Source organism: Theileria parva, chromosome 1, assembly GCF_000165365.1.
Source record: "Theileria parva strain Muguga chromosome 1, complete sequence, whole genome shotgun sequence".
NCBI lineage: Eukaryota > Apicomplexa > Aconoidasida > Piroplasmida > Theileriidae > Theileria > Theileria parva.
The window spans coordinates 1958543-1978755 of record NC_007344.1 but is presented as its reverse complement, the minus strand read 5'-3'; the positions used below and the strand labels follow the sequence as shown (position 1 = coordinate 1978755).

Here is a 20213-nt window from a genome sequence, read left to right as displayed (position 1 = left end):
TAGGTGTAGTGAAATATTATATAGTAAATGGTGTAGTAATAAAATTAAACTAATTTATTTTAAGTTTAAACAATTAAATGAGAGTTTCTTAATATATATAGAAAATTTCCGTTATTTACAGATTTGGATGGCAGCCTCCAGTAACTTGTACTGGTCAGGAAGGTAGTACTTTTCATAGACCAGAGGGAAAGGAGTATCGTAGCCACACACTCTTTTTACTGGTGCTTCTAACTTGTAAAAACATCTTTCAGTAATTGTTGCGGCTATTTCAGAACCCATTCCAAGCGTTTTCTAAAACATTACATTATCCGATTGTGTAAATTAGTACATGATAAATATAGTACACAATAAATATAGTAAGGAATAAATAGTGTAGGAATAAATATAGTATAGGAATAGAGTAATAGTGTGGTAGAACATACGGGAGCCTCGTGAGTTACTATGAGTTTTTTCGTTTTGTTAACCGAGCGTTCTACAGTGTCAACATCCCAGGGGAATACAGTTTGGAGGTCAATAACCTCAACACTGAGGCCATGTTCCTCCTCAGCCAGCTTGGCTGCCTTCAACATCAAACCCACTGAAGTACCATACCCAACCATTGTCACCTAAACACAACATTAAACAGATTTAAAATTTTTAAAAATATATAAAAATATGTAAAACAGTGTAAAGATACGTCTTTGCCTTCTTTTAGCACTTCAGCTTTTGATAACTCGATTTGGTAATCTTCAACTGGAACCTGGTCTACACTTTGCCTGTAGAGCATCTTGGGTTCAAAGAAAATGACAGGGTTAGGGTCTCTGATACAACTCAGTAATAAACCCTTAGCTTGATAAGCGCCTCTGGGAACAACTATCTTAAGCCCAGCTGCATGAGCAAATTGAGATTCAGGTGACTGAGAGTGGTACAACCCTCCATGACCAACAGCACCCCAAGTTGATCTTATAGTAAGCTTTCCAACATCCCAAGCACCACCTGATCTGTATCTAAACTTTGCAGCCTCATTCACAATCTAAATTATGCTCGTTAAACTGGTAACAAGTTGATATATAATATAATAGTGGTTATAAGTACCTGATCGAAAGCTGGGAATATGTAATCAGCAAATTGAATCTCAGCAATTGCATTGTGTCCAAGAGCTGCCATACCAATCCCAAATGCTACAATGCCCTAAAATAACAATTAACACGATTACATTATAATAGTGTGAATAGTGTGGAATAAGTTGTGTACATTTTCAGCTATTGGAGTATTGAAAACACGACCTTCACCGAATCTATCCAAAAGACCAACTGAACATCTGAAGACTCCTCCAAAGGCAACATCTTCACCAAACACACAAGTACTACACAATTTATTCATCTCAATACAATTAAAGTGTGAATATAAAAGTGAAATATAATGGTAAATATAATGGTAAATATAATGGTAAATATAATGGTAAATATAGTAAATATAATGGTAAAATATGTAATGTGTTAGAGAATTACGTGGGATCTTCGGCCATGGAGATGTGCATGGCGTCGTTGATTGCTGTACACATGTTCATTTCCTTAGTTGGCCCTTTAGGAGTAAAGGTTGAAAAGAGTCGTGAGGATGAGAATAAGTTCTTAGGAATGAACTTCCCAAGGATATTCTTAGAAAATGTTATCATAATGGAACTACTTTAACAAATAAGGAATACAACAAAAGATATAGTATTGAGATAAATCTTTAAGGAAAAAAGACTTGTGAAAAAAAATAAAGGAAAAATTACTTGGAAATAATAAATAAAACCATAATTTAAACAAATCAATTAACCCCAAAAGTAAAGAAATAAACAAAAAATTGAAAATGAAAATTAGTTACTAATTTGGATAAAAAATATTTCAACGAATAGTAAATTATGTCAATTATAGAAAATGAATAACCCCCCGATAACCAGAATAGCAACAACAATAGTGGTAATTAACACCGTGAAAACTAAATTAATTATTAATCAATTTATCTTTAATATTGTTTTTAATAATTTTTTAGTGTATATAAATTTAAGTGTAAATAATTTATTTGTGTTTATAATTGAAGGAATCCTATGTATGAATTACTTAAATCAGTTTTGATTATCCTTTCGATTATCTTTTCTATGACAACGTTAAGCGACTTGTAAAGCTCTTTCTGGTTCACTTGGAATTCCTCCTCAAGTTTAGAAATGAGTTCCTAATTCACAGTTTATAATAAAAATATTAACACACCGGCTTGATTTTCTTACCAATCATGTCCTCTAAATGATTTATTTATTTCAGTTTGATAAAATATTTGTAAAAATACCTCCGGAAACGATTTTAAGTGTTTCAAACTCCTAAACATAATATCAAACTTTAAACATACTTTGACGTAACTGAGGAGTATCGACTTGTTGTAATCGCAATGGAATGTTTCAGAATATTTCCTAAAAATTTTTGAAAATAATTAAAAGTCATCAATACTTTAAAATTTTATTGGCAAATGAAGTTTGGGCATCAGATTTTGAAACACCCGTTTCTACGAATATGTTCTGCGAAAGGGTTACAAAAATCTAAAAATTATAATAAATTCTATTAATTTACGTCCAAGTCTGAGTCCGACAGTTTGCGGTTCATATTTCTCTGCTCCTCCTCAGTTAGGATTCCATCAGGATCACATACATGCGACTTCGTAGAACTAAAAAATCATAATGCTGAGTTAAAATTTGAATAACTATCAATAATAATTTTTATACTAATTGTGTAGACATAAGTTTGGATTTGTGCCAGGGTTAGGGTAGTCCTGAGTGGTATATCCAATCGACTGTGTGTTTGTATTATCTTGGTTCATCTTTTTTAATTTAAGTAGGGAGTACTTTTTAAATAATTTCTGTGGGTTTTTAAAATTATTATTAGCCCTAGATTGGTTATCAGGAGCAGCAACTCTATTTATGTTTCTAAAGAATTTTATATTTGCCAATTAACGTACACATCTCGACTTAAATCCAAAATCTCGTCATTGAACCTGAATTTATGCGATCCTATATGCTTAACCTCCTCTCTAGCATATGTTATTAGCATGTATAAGTTTAATAGTAATATTAGAGTCATTTTAATAATTTATGTATTAATGTGTAAAATGACATCCCCAGCCTCCTTCCACATTAAATTCTTGTTATTTAAAATTTATTTTCATTTAAAATTTATATTCTTTTGCATGAATAAGCGGTTTAAATTAACTATAGCATTGCCGTAATAGTTATCCAATAGGTATTTTACAACTCCTAAAAATTAACTTATTCCGTGAATGTGGTCATTACCTTGACCTGGTGGTGGTGTATCCACATGATCATAGCTAAAAACTACCATTGACTGACACACATTACTCTCATTTACTATATTAAATTGGGGATTTGGAGTTTTATCTTACTTGTATTTCTGTGAAGTATACTTGAGTTGTATATTAGTACGTCTCCTTCATTCAAGTCAACTCCAACAGGGCCTGGAATTAACTATACAATTTACATACTATACCACAGGTGTATGGATTTAGTCTTGAAGGTTCATTCTAAATCATTATTACTGTGTTGTAATTAATTATTTTTTACATGAGTTCCTGGTAGAAATTGCATTCGTCCGTTGGATTTATTAGTATCTTGAAGTGGTACTACAATACTGATTCCAGACCTCTTATTTTCCCTATGCCATGGCTCCACAAAGCTCATCGAGTCTAACCAATAAATATAATTATATTGGGGATTACTATGGAGATTACCTGAAGATATGAGTTGTAGATTTGATAAGAATATTCTCCTAAATGAAAATAACACAAGACGGACGATACTTGTCTCTTTTCATTAAGTAGTATACAAATGGCATCCAGAATGACTGAATTGGTGACAGAGAGTCATTGAAACTTGTCCCTCTAATAACACAGTTGATTCTTCCTAAGGAAAATAATATAATTAATGAATGAAACCTCTTGTAAATTTAAGTGCTGATACATTCGGGTCCTTCTCTAGAATTTTAAATGCATTTTCTCTGGCCTAATATACAATCAGGTAAACTAACATAAATTACCAATGTGGATTTAATGTATAGTTTAGATTTAATTTCACGGATTTGGTCTTTTGAGAACACATTTCTAACCACGGCAACTCCTAACATATCATAACATGTCGTAAAGGTACCGTATCTATCAAGGGTCTGTTTAACCTTGAATAGGAATGTGAATGATGGAATATTATTACAAATGTACGTATTAGAACCAGAATTTATCATAAATGGACTCGGTCTTTTATTAAAAATTCTCCTTAGTCCTTTTAAAATGTTACATCCTTCAAGTGGTAAGTAAGGTGTTGCCGTACAGCCTATGTTCTTTCCAAGTGTATTTTTTGCTATTGTATTATACTTCTTATCAACTTCCAATCCCACATCTCCATCCGATATAACACCAGTCCTCTACAAAATTATCAGATAATTCAATTTTGATGGTTAAATTTAGAATAATCTGTGTTTTATACCTCCCAGTGAGTGTGTAGGAGTTTAAATGACTTTGAAACTAGTGCTTTAAAGTTGGTATCTAAGTTATGTTTCGCATCAATATATCTGGCTGGTAGCATGTAAGTCCGGTGCTGAGGTACTTTTAAGTGGTCAAATGATGTTCCAGACTCGTCAATTAGCTGGTCAAGTTCAAGTGACAGGTCTAATCCGAGTGATTTAAGGTAATAACTTTTAGTTGCTACTGATTTATTATATTTCAAGGGGTTATTATAGTGTAGCTTCTGGTTACATAATATTTCAAACAAAGCTTGAATCTGTAACTCTGCTGGAACTAAATTTCTTGATAAATTCTCAAGTTTGCTCCTTGGTATTACTATATAATCTGATAATGATTTAACACATTTTAGGAAAATCCTATCCTTCCACAATTTTTCTGATAATAAATCATAATTTTCAGAATCTAATCAATTAATTAATTTCATTCATAAGCTTATTAATTATTTAATTGAGTTAATTATATTTATATACGTATTTTATATGTACCGTCTGAAGATGTGAAGAGCGTTTTAGAATCTAGGCTAAATGAATAAGATGGATGTTTAGCCATGAAAAATAATATACTACATTTAAAAAGTTAATTTGACAAATATTGTACAGATTAAAATTTCAAGACTGGTTTGTTGTGTAATGTTCCTGGAGAGTGCTCATCCACTTTTGTCTACACGAGACTGCGATATTCCTTACCTTCCTGTTACTGTCACCCAAAAACACCTTCGACATCTTAATTAACTAAAGCAATTATGTCAATACTAAATTTTACCTTTTCTTTAGCGTCAATTGGCACAGATTCCATTTTTATCACGGAGTTAATTATTAAAATTGTCAAAATTCTACTAAAAGGGACCTGGTTCACCTCGTACACAGAGATTAAATCCTCCAAAATTTCCTCTAAATCTCCTTTAAAAAACTGATTAAACACTTTATTCTCTTTAGAAGAATGTGTAGTAAAAATTCCGTAGAGTAACTCTTGAAGTAATATTAAGTACTTGTCAAAACACCAATGTACATATTCAGCGGTTAAATCCCACTCGAAGTTGTTTTTTTCATTTCCGTAACCCCTATTATTTGCTCTAATCTCTTTGAAAATGTTTAAAATCTCCCTAACATCCTTGATAATTACGTCCATAGACTTAGCTTCTATACTCTCAAATCCTTTGTTAATCAGTAATGAAATCAATGAAATGTAAAGTTCAATTTTTGAAAAAGGGTTAAACAGAATTTCCTGATAATTTGGTACTAAATCACAAATGTCATCCCTTAATCTACTCATCAAGAATTCATACAACTGTTCATCCCTCACTAAATCATTATTTTCATTAGAACTTCGCTTTATATTTCTCACATCAATTATTTGATGTTTAATGATAGGTTTGACTCTGTTTATGGAAATTGGTAAGATTACGAGGAACAAATCTTCATAATCAAAGTTCTTTAACTTATAATTATCAACCACTTTAATTGGTTTTAATAAGGTATTAATGTCAAAGGGATACTTGTTTAGAACATATTTTACCAGCAGAGACCCGTTAAAGTATACAAATGAGCTCAAATTTTCAAAGTTATTAAAGTATCCATTACATATCAACTCCGCTTCAAGGTTCATTAACTCCATTGTGTTTGGAAATGATAACTCGTTACCATTTCCACAACTATCCAATTCTATTTGGAAACTCTTCAATCTCTTTAGTTTATTACATTTATTCATGTATATGTTAAGGAATCTGAAATCTTCATCTAGTACAGTACCGACATCTAATTCTACAACTTCACTAAGGTGTTTAATTATCCTTGGAACACTTGATGTTAGGAATACAAGCCTGATAATATTCTTTTCATCATTGTAAAATGATTCTTTATAAAGGTGAATCAAGTTTTTAAGATCTTCTAACAATTGTTCTCTACTATAAAGATTTAATATTAGGCTTTTCCAATGTTCAAAAGCACATGGTATCAAACTAGAGTATGGAATGAAAACATCACTGCCTGGCACAACTTCTAGAGAATTCAAACTCCTTACACTTTTAGAATCGATCAAACACTTCAATGCCTTGAATGAAATCTTTAAAATGTTTGTAACCAATCGTTCCAACAGAGAATTGTCAGATGAGTTATCTGAAGAGTGTTCCAAGACGGCTTTGAAAAGTTCACACATTTTGTTTAATATATTAATTTGTTTTCCACTTCTTCTAAGGTATGAAATTCTCAACAATGATTTGTGAAAATCAGACTCACTCTCAACAACCTTCGAACAAATATTGTTTAAGAAAGTTAAAATCTTTAAATTTCTTTCATTATGGCATTTATACATACAAATTAAGCATTCCAAATAGTATAATTCCTCCAGGTCCTTGTTGTTTACAGTAACCATTTCGTCAACTTCATCATGAATATCATTAAGAAATATATTGTGTGGTGATTGAAATATCTTATCAATTATAAACGAAGTCAAATGATCTGCGATTTTATTATCTATAATACATGAAGACAGTGTTAAAAGCTTCAAATACTGTACATTTCTCTGTATAACCACATCAACTTGAAGGATATTGTTTAATTTACTTTCCTTGGGATCAATTAGGTATAGGAGGTACTGTATTAACTTGGTATTACTTGTTTGTGATTTACAGTTCATGAGTATCTTAGGCATAATAAACATGACTAAGATGTTCAGAACATTATTTACATCATGTGGCGTGTTATTTTCATTGATTATAACATTCCTGAGCACTGGAACTATTATAAATTCTATGACTTTACTGTGTGCTTTGTGATTTTCACACATAATGTCCACCAGGTACCCTATGGAGTTGTTAGAGTATATGTTTCCAGCTATAAGTTTAAGAAACTCGTTCAAGAGTTCCTCCTCCACTGTATGTATAATTTCCACAAATAACCTCAATATTTCACCAAATAATTGTATCTTTTCATCTACATAGTTCCATTTTCTGTAGTATTTAGAGCCTACTTCCACTACCTTTGGGATGGTTAGTTGATCAATATCCTCAGAATCCTCGCCATCATATGGTAACTCAAATGCACTACAAGGTTCGCCACTTTCTTCTGGGATCTTCTTATTCTCATCTAAGAGTTCTAATTTCATGATTTGTACTAATTGACCTACAAAGTTGTTGAAACAGGCTTGATAAACTGGTTTACAGGCTCTGAGGAAATACAAAGTATCTGAAATCACTGATGTGTAATTAAGGCTCAGACTAAACTCTGAGCATAACGAGTCTATCAATGTCTCCATTGAATAAGGTCCCAATTGGTCAGATGAGATGAAGCAGGCTAGGAGTGACTTCTTTAACTGTAGTGGAGTTATTTTAATGGTGTCATTTTCGGGTGGTTCAAATTGGATCGGGTAATACACTGAGATTGTCCTAGAAATACACTCAAAATCCTCAGGTGCTTTCGCCACATTTCTTGCCAATTTCGATAACAAATCAAACATCACAAGGATATTTCTAGGGTCTCTTTCTCCTGATATCTCATCACAAATGAGACGTAAATTGATTTTATTTATTTTCCCTGAAGTGAACAGGTCCACCAAGTGATCTGAAATGACTAAATAATCCATTCGACACTTTTGTGGATACTCAGAAATCTTCTTAAGGGATACAGAGTCGTGGAACTGTTGTACATCTTTATAATACGTAGGTGCTCCAGGGTTAGAATGTCGTTCAATCACTGCTCTCATTGTAGCCAGAGATAATTGAACACATATAGTTAGCTTTAAACATTTCAATAACAAGTCTAAAACAGGGCCTGAGTCGAAAATATTTTCAGTCCTTGAAACCACTTCATGTAACAAGTTCAATACATTTTTGCGATCAACGGGGTCATCTCCCTATGAAATAATAATTATTATTTTAAATACCTCGTCGTATATATTGTTTAGAATTTGAATAAAATTTGATGTTCCAGTGTTAATAACTGATAGAAGAATTGTATTGCGATATGAATTCTGCTTATATATGTCATGTGTAGATAGGTATGATCTGACGATATCGTCTAAATCACAACCAAAATTAGACATTCTAGTTTTATTCTACGCGTACTAACAATGGCGTCCTGTAAAGTAATTATCATAGCTTTAATTGTACAGTTTATAATATTTACAAGAAAGAGCAAAAGTGTTTGATGAAAAACTCAAAATTTTAACACAAAATTAACTAAAAAATTTAGTTTATTACATAACAATTATTTTACAATCACAATTAATTTGTATATAATTCAATTCAATTGTTTTTTCATCATTATTAGGCCTTGATGTTACTCATAATAACCCACAAAATTCATTTATATATAAGAATAAAAATTTTATTAAATCGCATAATGTAGTTTTATTATAAATTATTTTCACATTTTTAATAATATATTGAGTTGAACTCTTATTTATTTCAATATTCTAACAATAATCAAATATTCCTGGGATTAATTTGAAAAATTTCAATATTCTTTAAATTTCTTTAAAGATCCCTATATAAATATACTAATGCAAGGACGAGATATATCCCGGCAGCCTTGTCCTGACAGGATTGTTGAGGACATGGGTGGCGCCTTTGGTATGGGTTCCGTTGGTGGATTTCTCTGGCATTTTATAGCTGGAGCTAAGAATTCTCCTAGAGGTTTAATTTTAAAAAACGCTTTATATACTGCCAGTTCTAAATCTCCGGTTCTTGGCGGCAATTTCGCCATTTGGGGAGGCACTTTCTCTACCTTCGACTGTACCTTCCAAGCTTTACGTAATAAAGAGGATCACTGGAATGCTATTTTCAGTGGTTTTGTGACTGGAGGTGTTCTAGCACTCAGAGGAGGCTTAAAGAACGCCTCCAGAAATGCCTTCATCGGCGGTGTTCTCCTAAGTAAGTTATTCACTCCAATAATATATTCACAGGTATAATTGAAACTGTTTCAATTGTTGTAAATAAAAGAATCGCGGTCACTCCCAGACAACACTTTCAACGTCAAATGGAATACGAAAAACAACTCAAGTAACTACCATACACTTAACATATAAATATATAGTTAATATACAGATGTGTAATGTATTAATTTGTAGAAATCGTGATGTTAATTTTACACCTACGGCACATCCAACCTAACAGTTACCAGCATGGTCTGTTACTAATAATTGCAATTTCATTAACCTATTACATCAATATTGTAATAATATACATTTATATACTATTATAATGATAGTATGATAGTATTTAATACCAGGTATGGGTATTCTAGTGTTTCTAGAGGGTTCGGATGTCTTGAAATGGCAATTGAGTATACCACTTCTCTGATATCATCAATTTGTCCTAACACATTGTTAACACTATGACAATTACCTGCACAAACTTTGCCTTTGGTATCTCTTAGACAGTTTATCTGTTGTGTTGTAAAGTTGAATATTAGCCAAGGATCACCCTCCTTCACCTTCATCCCTCCTACAACAATGAATTATTATGTGTAAATTATTACGTATAAATAATTATGCGTAAATTATTATGTGTAAATTATTGTGAAATTACCCTTGAGTTCCACGTTTTTGAGTATGAGAATTGAGGGATCTAGCACGAGTTTCTGTAAATTCCTCTCCTTTATTGATGTGTTTAGTATATTAAACGCCACTTCTCCACAGTGCTAAACAAATTAATTTATTGAGGGAATACCAATTTTAAAGCTTCTCCGTCGCCTTTGAGATATGACTCGACAACGTGAGGAGCTATTACGTGTTCCACAAGTTCAACGAGGTCTGGTAAATTAAAGCTTGGATCAAGTCGCTTCATCTCACGTAAGGCTGAGGCCAAACTTGTATCTCCAAACAACTTTGATATTATCGGATTCTCTACAAATTAATTAGATAATATTAGTTAACTCGTAAGATTAACTAACGGATTAACCGGTTAGGTGAGTGGATACCGAAAAATTCGTATAGAAAGGGCATATCTCGAATTTTACTGCCAAATCTGTCCCAAACAGACTCTTTGGCAAGTACAAGTGAATTATCAGGAGTATCATCTCCAGACTCTTTAGCCTCAGTTAGTACCGTTTCTTCCTTCTGCTCCTTAGAACTAGACTTAGAAGTTCGTTGCTTGAGATTCATTTTACTTCTAATCCTCTTGGCATGTCCTTTTTCATCGTATAAGTAACTGGAAACCTTATCAAATCCCACAGCAATACTCTTGGCTAAAAATGATTAAATAGTTGAAAAGTACCTGAATCGAGGCAGTTTTTGACAATCTTTGAATTCTTAGTCTCTGATAACTTGTTAATGCAGTCCTTGCTGAAATCCCGCGTCTTCTCAAAGTATTCAGAAATCCTTGAAATCTTCTCAGAGATCTGAGACTCACTTTCCAGCTTTTCCATGGCCTCCTGGAGACTCTTATCCTTCTCCAAATCCTTCTTAACCTGTTTCAAAACAGTTTGCATAAACGAATCAGAGGAAAAGAATCTATTAGTCCCCGAAACAAAAGGATTAACAGGATCGGTTAATTCAGTACGATTAAAAGCGTCGATATTATTGACATTGCGATATCTGATGAGAATATTATTTGAGATTCGCCGGTTAAATAAAACTCTCCGAATCATTTTAATACAAAATTAATTAAATCATGATCGAATTATGGTAAACAAACGGAATGTTAATAAATATTATAATTTAGTGAGTAATGGAACTATATTTGGAGAAAAATTTTATTTTACAAACTAAAAGTTTTATAAAATATTTTAAAATTAAATTATTTAAAAAATATAATAAAAAGAATCTGATTAAATTCAAATTAATTTCCCAACAAAATAGGAGAATCAGTCCCAAAATAAAACCTTCAAAAATACTCAAAGCCACCAAATTTTACTAAATATATCATAAATAATATAAAACTATCCAAAAACAAATTTAAGATCGATAACTATTGAATAAATGTAACATAAACATTTCAACAGATTAACTTTGAATTAAATAAATTTAAATCATTTCCTTTGACCTCCAAATCTACCTCTTCCTCTTGGAGGACCACCTCTACCTCTGCCTCTACCCCTTACAGAACTGAACTTAGTTTTACTTGGCTTTTGTACTGGTGTGTCATCTATCAAAAGCGTATCCAGGGGAATACTTTCTGATAGGAGGAAGTAACGGATATTGTTACCTCTGACTGTGAGGTGGTCTAAAAGAACTACATTTGTCCCTTCCTTTCCATCAGGGCCTTTAGTTACAACCTTTACGCTCTTCAGGTGAGTGTTCATTGATATGTCAATGCCAATCACAACGCCAGTGATCACTGTACCGTTTTTAAGCTCAAGTGTTAGTTCCTCATTGGCTAATTTCATAAGGAATCTGACCAACTTCATTTTTAATTGTTACGATAAATTATAAAAGATTCTTGACTGATGTAACCAATTCTATTTTAAATTGGGGAAAATAAATTACAAATCCAAAGAATAAATCCAATGAATAATATTTAAAACCCGCGAATGGTGTTTAAAACTGTTTATTGAGATATACTTTGTGATTCTGAGGATAAAATCAGTTTTAACGACAAAAACCCATATTTTACAATATTGGCCCAACTAAACTGTAAATTTACATAAATACATTTATTATAGGAGGTGATTGGCACTATTAATATCCAATTACAATCCCAAACAATCTTTAAAATACATAATTAATCGTTACTTATACCCCATCAGATTCCTTAAAATTATTCATAATATTGTTTCATTGTATTACACATTTTAAAATAAATACTATGAAAACTTGATCTTCTGTGTGTAGTATTTGTTTTCCCGGAACTCAATTAATTAAACAAACTTTAACCATGTTAAGGAATATATGAGAATTCTTATTTATCTAAAAATATTCCTTGAAATTTTAACCGTAAATGGGTTTATAATAACTAGAAATACATTTCCCAAGTTTAATACTAACTTGTATATGATATGGGCTTATCCACTCTTTGATGATTCACCTAAACGAGGTCCTAGGCGTAAGATACATCAAGCATTTGAGCGTGGTCCAGTTCGTGCCAACGTTACCTTAAACTATGAATATGCCAATAGACTAGCTCAAAACATGTTAGTTCCTCTCATACAATTTAGTAATTTCTTCACAAATATTCATTTTATACACACACAAATAGTAATATTTTTATATTAATTTTCTAATTATTAGGTTCATTATATATTAGGTTTCATGTGCCAGGAAAGGGTGAATTACCTTATATAACTGAGGAGGGGTTGGGAGATACTGAGGATATTCACACTAGTCCTGAGACTGCATGCGGTGGCATTGACATTGACCAGGCAGAGTTTGACAAAATAAAAAACGTCTACAAGGTGTTTAATGATAGAAATTGTGGAGTTTTGAGAATTCTCGGTGCTAAGATGGGACATTTTTCATTTCTATATTACGGACCCATCAGGCACAAGTATGGAATTAAATGTTACCTTCGTTACTTGATAAATAGAGTTTACCCCGGATCCAAGGTTACCATTTTAACTCAGGAGTCATATGACCGTAATCGTATACAGCAAGGTGTCAATCCCGGTCTTTTTGCCAAACAAAGACGGCTCATGGTTACTGGCAGGGATTATTGTGAATCATTTAATGATGGACTTCCCAACGAAAACGCTCTCCCACCCAAAGTCGATATGATCATCTGATCCCATTAATTTTATTAATATATTCAAAATTTTAATACAATTATGAGTATTGCGTTTTATGTTTATACTGTGGTCAATATGAAATGTATATTACACATTGTATAATAGGATACAGACATTTGTACTACATTAAAGTATATCATTGACGTCTTGATACACCAACTTTAGCTGGTCTTAAAACGCGTCCACTTATGGTATATCCGTTTTTAACAACTTGTACAACCTTGTTGTGTGTGTCCCTGTCCTTAACCTCAAACATGGCTTCATGGATCATGGGATCGAAATCCTCCATTAGGCTTTCATATTTCTTAATCCCAAACTTCTCAAAAGTCTGGTGAAGCATGCTTTCTGTCATTTTAATCCCGTCAACAAAATCATTAGAGTTGTTGGACTCTGATTCTCCCAGGTGTTTTAAGGCTAATTCAAAGGTATCAGCTACTTCTAGCAACCCCTTAGCAAACTCTGTTACTGCGTAAATCTTTGTGTTTTCCAACTCTTTCTTGTGAATCTTACACAAGTTATCACAATTACTCAAGCTCATCTTATACTTCAACTCCAACTCCTTCAGCTTGGTCTCCAGAGTGCTCAACTTCTACACAAAATATTAAAAACATATATAATATAACTATATTTATATAATTTTATAAGTGTACTTAAGGAGATTATAACTAGGATGTATGTAAAATTTTGGTTGAACTGACCTGTTTGAGTGAGTCGTTCTCTTGGTTCAGAAGCTCTTCTGGAGTTAAATTTGTTTCTTCTTTACTGTTTTCCTCTTCTAAATTCTGTTCCTCATTGGAATCTTTAGTTGTTTTTTGTTCCGAAGCCTTGGAATCTTCAACGGATGAATAACGTCTCGCAATAGAGTATTGAAAGGGTTGAAATTTATTAAATCGAGTGTATTTAGGTATAATTGTACTTGTATAATATCTATTAGTTTTAGGGAAGGCTGCGTATTTTATATTCTTCAGTATGTTTACACATACTGGACTAACTAGACTTGATTTCATATTAATTTATTTTACAAGAGTAAATTTAAATAAAAAACAACTAACCACTAAATCAACTTATTTTTAATCAATAAATTTATCTTATTATGTAATTATATTTAATATTATAATTATGTAAGTCGGGTCTTGTAACAGTAAAATAAACAACATAATAAATGAATGAGAATAATTTATAATACATTATTACAAGAGTGCATTTACAGGTTTAATTTCTTAATGCTTGAGAGGTATGAATCCTTCTCGGATTGAAGTGACTGTGTGACTGGTTTCCTCTTAATTGAAACCTTAGTTTTCCCCTTCAATTTTCCATGTTTTCCACAGCCTTTTGTCGATTCCTTGACTCTACAAATGATTCTTTAGTAAAATATTTACAATATTTAACGTGTTTTAATTTGATTAATGCGTATTTTATACCTTTGAAGTGTTTTTTTTAATTGCGATTTATCTTTTCTGGCACTTTGCTCCATCTTATTTCTCAGCTAAACATCATATGTAATGGTTAAATTACCTCTCTTAGCTTCTGTTTAGATTTCATTACTGATTTCTTAGCGGATTCAAGGTCAAGCACATTATCATCAGAACCTAAAACATGGTCATATTCCATTAAATTATAATCATATTCCATTAAGTTATCATGAGATATCATGAAATTAAAGTTAAATTGTGTATTACCTGGTTTAACTTCCATGATTGGAGGTTTATTGAGTTTATTTTTCTTTATTGATTTATATCCCCAACGAGGTACCCAGTCATTAACCGTAGGATCAAACACCTTTCTAGACCTTTTCCTCTTCTTAATTCCCTTTAACTCTGGAACATACTATTAATAATTTGGTACTAACCTGCGAATATCTCCCATCTGGTCTTCTCTCTGGGTTTAGGGAGTGGAAATACTCTGGGCATGACTATCTCATCAGTAGATGGAAGTTCAGCAAAAACTCCATCTGAAGTAGTAGTGCGATTTAATCCAAAAATCTTATTAACCAAGAGCTGAGCATTTTCACACGATAATTTCAATAAACTAAAAATTATAAATGTGTAACATAAAACATAAATAATTAAGTTAAATAATAAATTGTGAAATAGAGAATTGTAAAAAGTTAAAATTGGTGTAAAATATGTAAATAAGTAATTTTAGTGGAATTTATCTAACTTGTTATTGTGTAATAGTTCGGTAGAGGTGGGAGTGGCATCAATTGCGATGAGATTTTTAAGGCAGTAATCTAAATTGTCAACCTTCTGAGTATCAGAAGTCTCCCTATAGTATAATTAGTATAAAAATTGGAAAATGAATATCATTTACATCGTGTAAAGGGAATAAGCTGGCGCTGGGCATGAGATTCCTAATAATTAATCTGTTTAATTGGAATTAAAGTTAGAATTCTGGTAGATCATCGAGGTTGAGTCAATATAGTATGAATTCAGCTAAATATTTAGAATATGTAGGCAGGTAGCGTAATTTCGAGATCTTTTTATCGATATGCCCGATAAATGAGATAGTCCCCCCACCCCCTATACACATAATAGATCAAAAACATAATGATCATCCATTTTTAGATTGTGAAAATACATAAATATAATAAAAAAAAGGTGAAAAAAAATTAAATAAACAAGTTAGGTGTATATCCACTCATATTTGTCTGATGTCGCTATAACAATTTTATTTTACTGATTTAAACGGATTCTATTTAAAATAACAAGGAGATCTATAATTTTTACTAAACATAATATTATGCTGTTGGATATTTTTTCAGTTGCTAACTTTTTTCCCGAATTGGTTTAGTGCTTGGCCATAATTTTAATTCGCTTGGTTATTCTGGACCTTTTTTATTTCATTTTTTTGTATTTAGTCTGATTCTACACTTCTAAAATTATTTTAAATATTTATGGTTTTCTAAAGTTTAACCATGGCTTCCACCGTCAAACCTGTCCCTTCTGAGAACTTAATGATGATGCCCATGAGGGACACGCAGGTATTTTCCTCCGCTAGTCTGTACGTGGGAGACTTGAAGCCTGACGTCACTGAGGCGGTTTTATACGAGGTCTTTAACACTGTGGGACCTGTGGCCTCGATAAGGGTTTGCAGGGACTCCGTTACCCGCAAGTCCCTGGGCTACGCCTACGTGAACTATTACAGTACTCAGGACGCACAGGAAGCTTTGGAGAATTTGAACTACATTGAGATTAAGGGTCACCCGACGAGGATCATGTGGAGTAACAGGGACCCGTCACTACGTCGTTCAGGAGCTGGGAACATATTTGTCAAGAACCTGGACAAGAGCATAGACACGAAGAGTCTTTATGACACATTTTCACATTTTGGACCAATTCTAAGCTGTAAAGTTGCTGTTGACGCCTCCGGAGCTTCGAAACGTTACGGCTTTGTACACTATGAAAACGAAGAAAGCGCTCGCGAAGCCATAGAGAAGGTAAACGGGATGCTAATAGGAGGGAAAAGGGTTGAGGTAGCCCCGTTCCTACGTAAGCAAGACCGTGAGTCTGAGGAAGTATTCACGAATTTATACGTTAGGAACTTCCCTGCAGACTGGGACGAAGAAGCTCTACGGCAATTCCTTGAAAAGTATGGAGAAATCACTAGCATGATGCTGAAGGAAGACTCTAAGGGCAGGAGGTTTGCATTTGTTAACTACAAGGAGCCGGAAGTAGCAAAGGAAGTAGTTAACACTTTGAACGATTTGAAGCTTGAAGAGTCTTCTGAGCCGTTGCTGGTATGCCCTCACCAGGACAAGGCAAAGCGTCAGAATTTACTCCGCGCCCAGTTCAACAACTCCACAATGGCTCAGGAGGACAAGCGCGTTACAAGTAACTTGTACATCAAGAACCTGGATGACTCATTTGACGACGAGTCACTAGGTGAGCTTTTTAAGCCATTTGGAACAATTACCAGCAGTAAAGTAATGCTAGACGCTAATAACCATTCACGTGGATTTGGGTTTGTATGCTTTACTAATCCTCAGGAAGCCACAAAGGCAATAGCAGCTATGCACCTGAAACTGGTCAAGGGGAAACCTTTGTATGTAGGATTAGCTGAGAAGAGGGACCAGAGGATGATGAGGATGCAACAGCGTAGAGGATTCGAACCTCATTCGCGGGATGTGCTCTTCAACGAGCTACCTTCGCAGTCGCTCTATTATCCGAGACCGTTCCCAGCGCCAACATTCCCCAACAGCGTACCAGGACCAAACAAGAAGTTCCCACCAAACTTTACCACGAATAACCCCCAGGCCAACAACTATCCACCAAACTACAACGCTAACTTCCCACCAGTCAACTCATACGCTAACTACTCAGTGCGGAACGTGGCCAAGGCACCGGCAGCTAACGCTCGAAACATGTCACCGATGAGCAGTGCTAACATTCCAAGTAACATTCCACATTATCCGTCAGTAGTGCCCCCGAGCATGGCACACGTGGTGGCCTCAGGGAACATGGGAGTGCACGGTAACTTGCCTCACCATGTAGTACCCCCAAACATGCCACACGTGCTTCCGGGGAATATGGGAGTCCCAAGTAACATGGTGCCAGGCGCCGTAGGACTAAGGAGGGATAGCAGTAACCCGAAGACACACCAACACCAGATGCCTGTAAGCGCGTTCAAGTTCACACCTCAGGCAAGGAACAGGGAAATGCCAATGCATCCGCAGTACGTCGTGAATGGAAACGTTCAGGTGGACGACGTTGCCATGCAGAAACAGATGATTGGAGAGAGACTGTTCCCAATTATCGCCAGGGACAACCCTGACCTCGCTGGCAAGATCACCGGGATGATGCTGGAAATTGATAATCACGAACTGCTCCAGCTCCTCGAGGACAACGACCAGCTCAAGGCTAAGATCGACGAGGCTATCAAAGTACTCAAGCAGGCCAGCTAAACCTTACGTGTAAATTAAAGTCTGTCAGAGTGGGACTCCTTCCATTTCACACCTAGCTTTTTTCAAGTCTATTCGACGTGTTTAATTTTTTTCACATCAAACTATCCTTTCAAACATTTTTATATATACAATTTATTTATTATTTATATAATTCTATCACTATTTGTATTGTTTTGTTGAATATTTATTGAGTATGTGATTATTTTTCTGGGTAAATGGTTAGTATGTAGGTGGAATAGTTGGATTCTAGAATGTAAAATGTGTAATGCATGAATGGGATAAAAATAAAGAATAAATAATTTAAAGTGTAAAAATGAGTACAAAAGAGTTAGATGGTGGGATTTAGGAAGTTTTGTGGTTTAGTGATGGAGTGCCAGGTCAGGCAGTCATATGGTAGAAAAAGACCACATATACATTAGAATTCAGTTTAAATATTTATACAATGTACAGTATTTTATGATTTGCTTAAGTGTGTGATAAAAGTGGGTAATTTTGATGTATTTTGCAGTTTAAGTTACATGCTCAGTTTTTAATACCACAACTCGCAAGTTTTGAAATTAGTAATTTATTTAAGGTTTTAATTGCATATTTTAACGTTTTAAATCCAGTATCTTAAAGGTTTTAATATTTATTCTTGATATACTCTGATTTAATTTATTTGTTTCATTCGAATATTTAACTTTCAGACTACACATCTGATTAATTGCATTCGCCTGAGAAAATGCCTTCCTGCGTATGCCTGCGCTCACCAAATAAATATGTAACAAGCCCGAAAACACCTTCTGAACTCAAGGCCACAACCACTACTAACACTGCTGATAACCAGTCACTGGTGACTGACTCTGAAGTGTTTGACCATCAGGCTCTCTTGAACCAGGAAGGGTCAACTACCTATGAGGGAGACTCTCGAGCTGTTTCACCCTCAAATTCCTCAGACTACAATTACCTCAATAATTCTAGTGATCAAAACTCAAGTGATAACAGTTCGGACGATCAAAGCAGTGGTTCATCGGATCAGCAGGATGATGAATTTTCATCTGAGAAGTCTGAGGATTTGAGGAAAACAGTGGAGAAGTGGAACAATTTGTTGAAACAGTTTGATGAAAACCCAGACGTCCAAGAGGTCCAAAAGACTTTGAGCTTAGTAGCCAGCATGTCAAAAGATGAGTTAGAAGAATCTGATGACGTGAAGAAACAAGTTGAGGAGACAATTAGAAGACTAACATCGTCACTGTCTGAGGTGAGGTCGTTAAGTTCTCAAATGTCAGATAAGGAGTTGGTATTGCACCCGCATATGGGCGATGATGATCAAACTCACTTCAAGTGTTTCCTCAGAAACGTTAAATCGCACATGGGCGAAGCCGGTTTGATTTACATATTTATCTTAATTATCAACTATTTACTCCTTTTCAATCAATCTTAGTCGAACTCGAAGTCAACGAATCTGCAACTCAACACATCCTACAACTCTTCAACAGCCTCGGTCTACTAAATGCCAATGTATCTGGGATGGGTTCTCATGTTTTACATGTAAATGGGAATGGTTCTGGAGTGGGATTATTGTCTCGAATGTCCTCAAGTATTAAAAGCTCAACAGTGTTCAAAAACCTGTTTGACCCACTGGATCTCACAAAGTCAAAGATGGATTTGACTACGTATTTGCATCAGCTGAGTAATGAGATTGACGGGGACGACCTCGCTTCAATTTCTACACTCTCGGACTTGGAGCCTCAGGAGCCTCAAAATCCGCTCTCAAACTGCCTCCTGAACACTTCACTTGCCCTTGACGGAGTACTCTGTGACCTCGTTCGAGAACATAATCGTGATATTCCCAACTTCTGTAATGAGCAACTTAAGAAACAGGCCTCACTCAGGAATAAATACGGCGACATGTCAGACCTACCGCTTTTCATCAGCTAACATTGTAACATATAATTTTCCAAAATGTAATTTGATTTAACTTTACTATACAAATTATATATTTACATTAATTTATTCATTAATTCAGTATAGTATTTGTTAAATGTGTAGTACGCGAGGAATTGGTTATTTTACACATTAGGGAGGAAAATAATAAATATTCTAGAATTCTTTAGAAAAATGAATTTTTCAAA

At 34.0% G+C, this 20213-nt stretch overlaps 12 protein-coding genes across 12 annotated transcripts; 4 read left to right on the top strand and 8 right to left on the bottom strand.

Annotated features, from left to right (window-relative positions):
• Positions 1-28: 28 nt before the first annotated feature.
• Positions 29-1894, bottom strand: BCKDHB (transketolase pyrimidine binding domain protein). Its single transcript, XM_761384.2, has 6 exons — positions 1491-1894; positions 1234-1345; positions 1075-1170; positions 677-1012; positions 423-605; positions 29-291 (listed from the first exon to the last, which is right to left on the bottom strand). The coding sequence occupies exons 1-6, from the start codon at positions 1652-1654 to the stop codon at positions 112-114; spliced, it is 1071 nt and encodes a 356-aa protein (XP_766477.1). The 5' UTR covers positions 1655-1894; the 3' UTR covers positions 29-111.
• Positions 1869-3114, bottom strand: TpMuguga_01g00955 (putative integral membrane protein). The gene is made up of 9 exons (XM_061305111.1): positions 2971-3114; positions 2738-2938; positions 2586-2679; positions 2466-2554; positions 2368-2428; positions 2308-2338; positions 2232-2260; positions 2085-2196; positions 1869-1962 (listed from the first exon to the last, which is right to left on the bottom strand). The coding sequence occupies exons 1-9, from the start codon at positions 3090-3092 to the stop codon at positions 1889-1891; spliced, it is 813 nt and encodes a 270-aa protein (XP_061161681.1). The 5' UTR covers positions 3093-3114; the 3' UTR covers positions 1869-1888.
• On the bottom strand, positions 3115-5155 carry TpMuguga_01g02280 (Phytanoyl-CoA dioxygenase (PhyH) family protein). The gene is made up of 12 exons (XM_061305204.1): positions 5028-5155; positions 4505-4944; positions 4172-4442; positions 4062-4141; positions 3961-4027; positions 3826-3928; positions 3757-3794; positions 3590-3711; positions 3516-3549; positions 3412-3483; positions 3302-3376; positions 3115-3265 (listed from the first exon to the last, which is right to left on the bottom strand). Exons 1-12 carry the CDS (start codon positions 5089-5091, stop codon positions 3174-3176), a joined length of 1458 nt encoding a protein of 485 aa, XP_061162026.1. The 5' UTR covers positions 5092-5155; the 3' UTR covers positions 3115-3173.
• On the bottom strand, positions 5151-8691 carry TpMuguga_01g00952 (Dos2-interacting transcription regulator of RNA-Pol-II family protein; the record flags this gene model as incomplete). Its single annotated transcript, XM_061305110.1, has 3 exons — positions 8422-8691; positions 5305-8391; positions 5151-5273 (listed from the first exon to the last, which is right to left on the bottom strand). Exons 1-3 carry the CDS (start codon positions 8578-8580, stop codon positions 5151-5153), a joined length of 3369 nt encoding a protein of 1122 aa, XP_061161680.1. The 5' UTR covers positions 8581-8691.
• A 159-nt stretch (positions 8692-8850) lies between these two features.
• On the top strand, positions 8851-9721 carry TIM17-2 (Mitochondrial import inner membrane translocase subunit TIM17). The gene is made up of 3 exons (XM_761379.1): positions 8851-9409; positions 9442-9538; positions 9607-9721. Exons 1-3 carry the CDS (start codon positions 9040-9042, stop codon positions 9647-9649), a joined length of 510 nt encoding a protein of 169 aa, XP_766472.1. The 5' UTR covers positions 8851-9039; the 3' UTR covers positions 9650-9721.
• Positions 9579-11285, bottom strand: tim44 (Tim44-like domain protein). Its single transcript, XM_761378.2, has 7 exons — positions 10754-11285; positions 10458-10724; positions 10208-10383; positions 10067-10178; positions 9884-9982; positions 9765-9853; positions 9579-9694 (listed from the first exon to the last, which is right to left on the bottom strand). The coding sequence occupies exons 1-7, from the start codon at positions 11124-11126 to the stop codon at positions 9653-9655; spliced, it is 1158 nt and encodes a 385-aa protein (XP_766471.2). The 5' UTR covers positions 11127-11285; the 3' UTR covers positions 9579-9652.
• A 180-nt stretch (positions 11286-11465) lies between these two features.
• Positions 11466-12179, bottom strand: SmD1 (Small nuclear ribonucleoprotein SmD1b). The gene has a single exon (XM_761377.2). The coding sequence runs from the start codon at positions 11883-11885 to the stop codon at positions 11508-11510; it is 378 nt and encodes a 125-aa protein (XP_766470.1). The 5' UTR covers positions 11886-12179; the 3' UTR covers positions 11466-11507.
• A 25-nt stretch (positions 12180-12204) lies between these two features.
• TpMuguga_01g00948 (uncharacterized protein) lies at positions 12205-13222 on the top strand. Its single transcript, XM_761376.2, has 2 exons — positions 12205-12608; positions 12722-13222. The coding sequence occupies exons 1-2, from the start codon at positions 12367-12369 to the stop codon at positions 13194-13196; spliced, it is 717 nt and encodes a 238-aa protein (XP_766469.1). The 5' UTR covers positions 12205-12366; the 3' UTR covers positions 13197-13222.
• An 87-nt stretch (positions 13223-13309) lies between these two features.
• On the bottom strand, positions 13310-14303 carry grpE (GrpE family protein). The gene is made up of 2 exons (XM_761375.2): positions 13898-14303; positions 13310-13788 (listed from the first exon to the last, which is right to left on the bottom strand). The coding sequence occupies exons 1-2, from the start codon at positions 14204-14206 to the stop codon at positions 13336-13338; spliced, it is 762 nt and encodes a 253-aa protein (XP_766468.1). The 5' UTR covers positions 14207-14303; the 3' UTR covers positions 13310-13335.
• A 69-nt stretch (positions 14304-14372) lies between these two features.
• TpMuguga_01g00946 (Ribosome biogenesis regulatory protein (RRS1) family protein) lies at positions 14373-15706 on the bottom strand. Its single transcript, XM_761374.2, has 7 exons — positions 15510-15706; positions 15360-15464; positions 15049-15227; positions 14879-15016; positions 14715-14788; positions 14621-14685; positions 14373-14548 (listed from the first exon to the last, which is right to left on the bottom strand). Coding segments are annotated over exons 1-7 (708 nt in total). The 5' UTR covers positions 15512-15706; the 3' UTR covers positions 14373-14403.
• Positions 15707-15746: 40 nt separating this feature from the next.
• On the top strand, positions 15747-18200 carry PAB1 (polyadenylate binding family protein). Its single transcript, XM_761373.2, has one exon. It carries the CDS (start codon positions 16114-16116, stop codon positions 18097-18099), a length of 1986 nt encoding a protein of 661 aa, XP_766466.1. The 5' UTR covers positions 15747-16113; the 3' UTR covers positions 18100-18200.
• Positions 18201-18485: 285 nt separating this feature from the next.
• On the top strand, positions 18486-20064 carry TpMuguga_01g00944 (uncharacterized protein). The gene is made up of 2 exons (XM_761372.2): positions 18486-19463; positions 19523-20064. Exons 1-2 carry the CDS (start codon positions 18821-18823, stop codon positions 20017-20019), a joined length of 1140 nt encoding a protein of 379 aa, XP_766465.1. The 5' UTR covers positions 18486-18820; the 3' UTR covers positions 20020-20064.
• The last annotated feature ends 149 nt before the right edge of the window (positions 20065-20213 follow it).